Genomic DNA, 6,600 nt, shown 5'->3' with positions numbered 1-6,600 from the left:
CTCATTCACTGGACCCGATCTTGGAACTTAACAAGAAAGAAGGCATCCATGATAAAATGAAAATTGAATTCTAATTTGTATATTCACTCCGCTTTATACTTTTGGGGGAGATGTAGTATTCTATGAATCTGATATTCTCTCAACTCGTCTGTACTTTCTGTGCTTCTGCTGTTCACATCACTCTCGTAATTCGGAACTTCATCAAGAAACTTTGTTTGACCATCGTTCTCGCTTTCATCTTTATTATGCCCACATAACAATTTCTAACGGTTCTTCTCTTGAAACTAAAGGAAGCTTCCAGACTATTTTTCCATATTTTTTGTCCAGGTTCCCAGTATTTATGATTAGGATCCCTGAAATAGCCTTGCTTTCAATGATCATGGAAGCTTTGTTAAAGGGACTTTCTGAAGGGGCTAGGAACTGTCTTGAGCTGGTTTTGGATGGGAAAACTCCGTCCTCTATCAATAAGTCTTTCATTATGGAAACTTTAATAGCTTGGGTTGGTCACAACCAGCCACTACTTGACTGTGGGATGAATCAGTTAAGTGTAGGGAAAAGTGATACAGGCACTGACACTCTTGATTTGACAGAAATTGCCCCTTGTAGTCAAATAAGTCACAGAGGTCAGAAAGAGTGAGAGCATATTAGAGGCTGCTCTCTTGATATTTGCAATGTTCATAAACGACAGAGATGCAAAAAGGCAGGCAAAGGGTGTAAACTGGCTCACCCAGAATGGTTTCCCAAACTTAGAGAGTTTGGCCTTCTCAAATTAAATGAGAAGGGTTGTTCCAAACAGGGGTGCAGCTTTTTCCACCCATTTATGTGCATGTGATCTTTGAGGCACAAGGTATGCCTCAATTTCAAATGCACAAAGGCCCATCTCAGGGGCACTAGGAGGAAGAGACAGCAGTTGTCTCAACCTCATTGTCAAGTCTCTCAACAGGCTTATCCAACCTCTTTCCTCTCTCCTTCCCTATTTCCCTCCCCTTGTTCTCCTCCCTCTCCTACAACCTCACCCTCAATTCCTTTAAACTCTCTTCTGCCCAAACTTTGTAGCCCTTAGCCCCCCTCTGGTCGCAATGAGCCCCACGCATCATTTAGATCGTATGCTCAGGTGGCGGCCAGAGTTCCTTCTTCCTCATCTCCTCCCCTTTTACCCCCTTCTTAAAGGTTCTCTTATCCTCTACCTAAGATTAGTTTTGTCCCAAAACAGGATTTTTTAAGGTTAGAGAGCCTAGTCAAAGACTTGATAGCTCTAGTCCATCGAAGGGCTATCTGCCCATAAAAGAGCTTTATTTGAATGTGCATTGTCTTATTTCCAAAAAAGGCAGCACAAAGATCAAGGTTCTTGAGGAACTAGCTTTAGATAGGCAGGTCTCGTTCATTTCCATGACAGAAACCTGGCTTCGACCAGGGGTCTTAGATGAAGAGGTAGAAATGGCTGGTTTCAATTTAGTTTGATGTGATAGAGTACACCCTGACAATCCCATTTTTCCGGATGGGGGCGTATGTCTATATGTTAGTTATAACCTGCGCATTAGTCATGTAAAAATGTCAAGTGGAGAAGTAGACGTGTTAGTTTGTCCCCTCCAAGGTCTTGATCTGTCCATGGTGACAATATATAGGCCCCCTCTTGTTCAGTAAGGTCGTTCTTGTCAGCTCTCAAATTCATAGGAAATGAGTTGGACCAATCAGTTTGCTCAAAGGTTTTCTTTGTAGGGGACTTCAATTTTCCGGCTAGCGTTTTAGGGTGGGAGGCTAGTCCAGATGGGTATATTTCCATTTCGAAATCGACGTCTCAGTCCTTCGAAAAGCTGGAGGAATTTGCGATCTTGCGCAATCTCTCTGAGCATGTTGGTGTAGCCACCAGAGTGAAGAGCGTTCTTGACTTGTTTTCTTCCAATGACCCTGACCTGATCCAGTATGTCCATGTGACACCTAGCAATCTCTGAATGCGTTCCACAGAGCGGGGCACATTCTAAAATTCCGAAGTATAGGCAGAATTTGTTCAAAAAGAGTTGCAAACGAGCAAAAAATAGGCTCCAGAGCAATTTGAATACAGTAGTTGTGGCTAGCCTTCAAAGAAAGTTGGATTTAATCCAAGGTAGAATTAAGGCCTCCATTGAGACAGATCAGTAGAACAAAGAAAGTAGAGTTGTTTAAGACGTGAGGTCGAATCCGAAGACGTTTTTCGCTTATGCAAACTGTAAGAGAAAGATCAAACACCCTCTAGGGCCTTTTGAGGTCGATGGGGAAGCCATAGACAATGTAGAGACTATGGCAACCATACTTGGAGATCAGTTCTCTTGTGTGTTTTCAACTCCACTGAGTTTAGGAGCAACAGTCCATTGCTCTATTGATGAGTTTGTTGGAACTGGCAAGGCTTGTCAAGTTGAGCATTTCGATGATCTCGTAGTCACAGATCAAGATGCTTTAGAGGCCATCAGGGACTTGAGACTCTCGAGCTCCCCTGGCCCTGATGGCGTGACATCTCAGTTTCTGATGAGATGCTCACAGGTTCTTGCTCCTGTTTTCTCGTACTTGATGCGTTGCATCTTGGACCAGGGCAAGTTCCCCTCTTTACTGAAGGTAGCGCATGTGGTTCCAATTTGCAAAGGGGAGATAAGTCACTCCCCAGTAATTATAGGCCAATCTCTCTCACTTCGAATACTGCGAAGGTGTTTGAGAAGATATTGAAGTTCAAACTTGTTGAATTTCTTGATATCCATGAAGTCCTTCCTCCTAGCCAGCATGGCTTCCGAGCACATTTTAGCACGGTTACCCAACTCGATGAGCATATCCAGTTGAAAGTTGGTAAAGCTTTTCAAACATGTGGTTGGATATATCGCACGTTTAAGTCCAGAGATAGCATCACGATGCTAATTTCGTACAAGTCGATTGTCCAGCTGCATCTTGAAAATGCTTCGCCCATTTGGGACCCAATTAGTTCAGCAGGTTTGCAAAACCTCGAGCAGGGACACAGATGTTTTACCAGAAACATTGAGGATATGAGAGTTCTCTTGTATTGGGTTAGAGGTTAGAAAGGTTGGGATTGTACAGTATTCAGAAAAGGTACGAAAGATGTCTGATATTGTACGTTTTCAAAAGCATTCATGACCTTTGTCCAACCCAGGATTTAGGGTCAATTGTAGTGACCGTAGAGGCTTAATGTGCGTTTTGAGAGCACCTTCAAGCCCTCGAGAATCCAGGCTAGTTCGAATATTGATGTCCAACTCTCTTCTTTCTCGGGCTCCTTCATTGTTCAATTTGCTGCCCTCAAATATTCGTAGGGCTTATGTAGGCGTTGATCGAGTAGCAGGATTTAAGTCAGACTTGGACAAGTTTTTGACTAAAAATACGGATCAACATTACTTTCAAGGATTAGCCAGATCATCCAATTCTAATTCATTGGTCGATCAAATAATATATATAAATAAAAGTCAAGTAAAATGAATAATCTTCTCGTCTTGAACTGTTGGGATCCCGGCAGCGGTAGGGAAGTCTGCGAAAAAATCGCACTTTGATGTCCTTTCACTGATCTTTTCACTTTGGTGTTTGCAAATTATTGTGGTTCTCTCCAAAACACAATACATGGAATAGTACATACAGTTGGAACTCCTGGATTGGATCTGTCAGGCCTGAGTAGCAATAGCAATTGCGACCTGGACATGGTCCTGCAACACTGATTATTGAACACATTGGTCGCAAATGTGTGATATCCCGGTGAAGAGCATGTTGCTCATGCTCTTTCAATGTTACTATTAATTCTAGTCATGTATATATAAACCGTACTAGTCAGAAATACAGGTCAGTCACGAAGCGTACACAACAAAATGTACTTGAGAACTTGAGTTTCTGATCACTCAACGTTCTTTATGGCAACGTTCAAGTCGGCAAGCAACCTGTATGGCTTTCAAAAGTCAAACTTGACTCCAAGTCTGGTGGAGAACTGGGATAGTGGGAGCCATCACCTCAACCACCCTGGCAGCACCGTCCTGATGGGCTTGGTCATCAATTTGTAAGCTGAGCAGCCCAAATTATTCGAACAAAGTTCATCATTTCTGAATGTCACTTTGGCCCCCAATTGATCTGTCTTGGGAGGCCGTCATACTTGAAGTCCGGGGTAAATGACTCTCTACCAGCGGCAGAAGCCAGTCAGGTCTTTCTTGGGGGTGAAGTGTCTCGCTCTGGGTTTTACTATAGAATGACGTTTATTCACGTAGATGACCAGGGTTACCACAGGGGTTACACGACCTTTGAAATCTCCGAACACTATCACTTTTTACGCGAAATCCCCACTTACATTTATCCATGAACCACTGGAGTATGGACGGGAATAGTAAGGTTGAAAATTAGCAACTCCAATTCGAGTCAATGAATTAAATTCCTCTTCAAGTAAGGCTGGCCCCAGATGCAATTGCGTATTTCAAATGTCAGCTCAATCAAACGACTGGGTCCAAAGTTATGCCCTCTCAAAGTGCAGTACATAATAGAGCACAGAATGAATGACTTAGCCCTCTTTGGTAATCAATTACCACAAGGGGCTAGTTCGTTCATTCATTGAAGAGCTTTGTATGTAGTGCCTTTTGAGACGGCATAACTTTTGATCCAGTAACTCGATCAAGCTGAAAATTGAAATGAGCAATTGTTGTAGCCTGAGATCATTCTCATCTGAAGAAGAACATAATGCGTTAACTCAATCGCGAAAAGCTAATTCCCAAACCAAGCGTCCCCGTCCATATTCCAGTTGTTCATGATTGATCGTATTCCGCACACCATTAGTATGAGGAGTTTGTTGATCCAGTCAAAAGTCGGCCTCTCGGTGTTTTGGCGTGAAAGATTTGAAAAAGAGTATTCCATTCGCGTTAGCCCAGCTGTCTCTAGTAAGACATACACAGCCTACGGAAATTGCATGTCTTGGCTCACGCAGTCTACTCATATAGTTTGGTAAATTTCCACGCTAAACCATTTCTTACTCCCTGAAACTCGCAGGGAGTAAGAAAAGTCATAAGGACCCGTATTTACAACACCACACGGGTCAAAAAAAACGGGAAAAAGCGCGATAGATTGCTAAATAAACTGTTCTTGTCTCGCCTTGAACCCAATGCCTTTTCTCGACATTATGGGGCCCAAGTCTCTAATCAAAAATAAAATTTGGATAGAATCCACCAACAATAATGCACATGCGTTATAATTTAATAAAGAGGAATCTAGCTAATCTGCCCTTCATTTGGTAGGGGCAGAATCACAAAGCGCCCTCTGAAGTGCACAATGTAAACTGTACTTCTTGTAGCCTAACGAGGCTATTGCTGTGGGTATTGATGCCACGTAAAACCAAAAACATGAAACATATCTATGACCCAAGGTTACGGGCAGGTTTTTTTGTGTGAACCATCATTCATTTCAACGAATAAGCATGCCATTATTCAAAATCTAAACAAAAATAAGAAAACACGTGAATGTTCTATCGTTGATCTATGCGCATGCCACTTGTTCATAGTCCAGATTGAAGCCCGTGATACCGGCTGTCCCAGCAGCTAGGCTTCGAACTCCAACTTCAAAGGATCCTGAAGTAGCTGGAAGATAAAATGAGCAACATAAATGAGGTAGAAAATTTATATGACATTGCTGTACAGTAGATATGCTACTTACTAGTCACTGTGGCTGGACCCGAATCCCCGTCTTTCCCAAGAATACCTCCGCATGCCATTCCAGCCAAAGACGTCATGACCGTTATATGACTAAGTCCAGCACAAGTTGACTGTTAATCGATCGAATTTTTGACAGAGAAAGCTTTACTTGCGTTTTGACAAACAAAGAAAAACAGTTCATTACCTCAGCCATACCAGGAGGAGCCGATAACAAGAACGGGTCTGGTGTTTCAGTAGCGGATTCTGTCAAACTCAAACGGCAAAAACCTACGCAACAATAAAATAATAATTCATACCGAGATGAACAATGAAAAGGTTTTGGTCCCGTTCATGGTACCCAATCACATTATTGAGGATCAAATAAGATTCCGAGTGCTTGATCGCCTGTTTGATATAATGCAAAAATCACCAACCAAGAAACAAGGGCGAGTTTCAAATCCGGGGGGATTGGAACATTATCCCATTTTTTCCAATGCCTCAAATTAAGCAAGGTCGACGTCATTAAGGAAGACTTCATCACTGGACAGAGACGGTAGGGTAGGGGAAACGTAACTTTTATCCAAATCAACCACTCATTCACTCAATTAGGTTTGGTTTTTCACGGCTCTTTGGTAAGACGTAATTACTTTAAAACCTAATAAGTTTATTGCTCATTTATGTTTATGTTTAGCTTTAGCAGTTTCTTTCTTATTTTGTAGTGTAGTTTTTCTAGTTCCAAATCGTTATGTGTAGTTCTTTAGTTTGATTGTATTGGTCCTTTAGAGTTAGAATTTATTGTTCACTAGTGTATTGATTTTATTTTGTGTTCGACCAGTTAGTTGAGTTTATTTCTGTGTTTTTTTGTTGATGTCGTAGTTTACATATGTTCTTGATTCCTTGCTTTTCTCTGTCACTTACTTCTTGTTTACGATCTCCATCTTAGATTTGTATGTTTAGTTTGATGTGAAGT

At 41.8% G+C, this 6,600-nt stretch overlaps 1 protein-coding gene across 1 annotated transcript in view; it reads right to left on the bottom strand.

The window, feature by feature from the left end:
* Nucleotides 1-5,354: 5,354 nt before the first annotated feature.
* The window catches only part of LOC131882095 (uncharacterized), a gene marked incomplete at its 5' end in the record, with an annotated part of 7,340 nt that continues 6,094 nt past the window's right edge, over nucleotides 5,355-6,600 (bottom strand). The window contains 3 exon segments of the mRNA XM_059229136.1: nucleotides 5,355-5,576; nucleotides 5,653-5,761; nucleotides 5,836-5,918. Of these exon segments, the coding sequence (XP_059085119.1) occupies nucleotides 5,476-5,576; nucleotides 5,653-5,761; nucleotides 5,836-5,918 (293 nt within the window).

The sequence above is a fragment of the Tigriopus californicus genome, chromosome 6 (genome assembly GCF_007210705.1).
Source record: "Tigriopus californicus strain San Diego chromosome 6, Tcal_SD_v2.1, whole genome shotgun sequence".
Taxonomy (NCBI): Eukaryota; Metazoa; Arthropoda; class Copepoda; order Harpacticoida; family Harpacticidae; genus Tigriopus; species Tigriopus californicus.
Note: the sequence above shows the minus strand (reverse complement) of the source record. Positions and strands in the feature narration are given on the sequence as shown.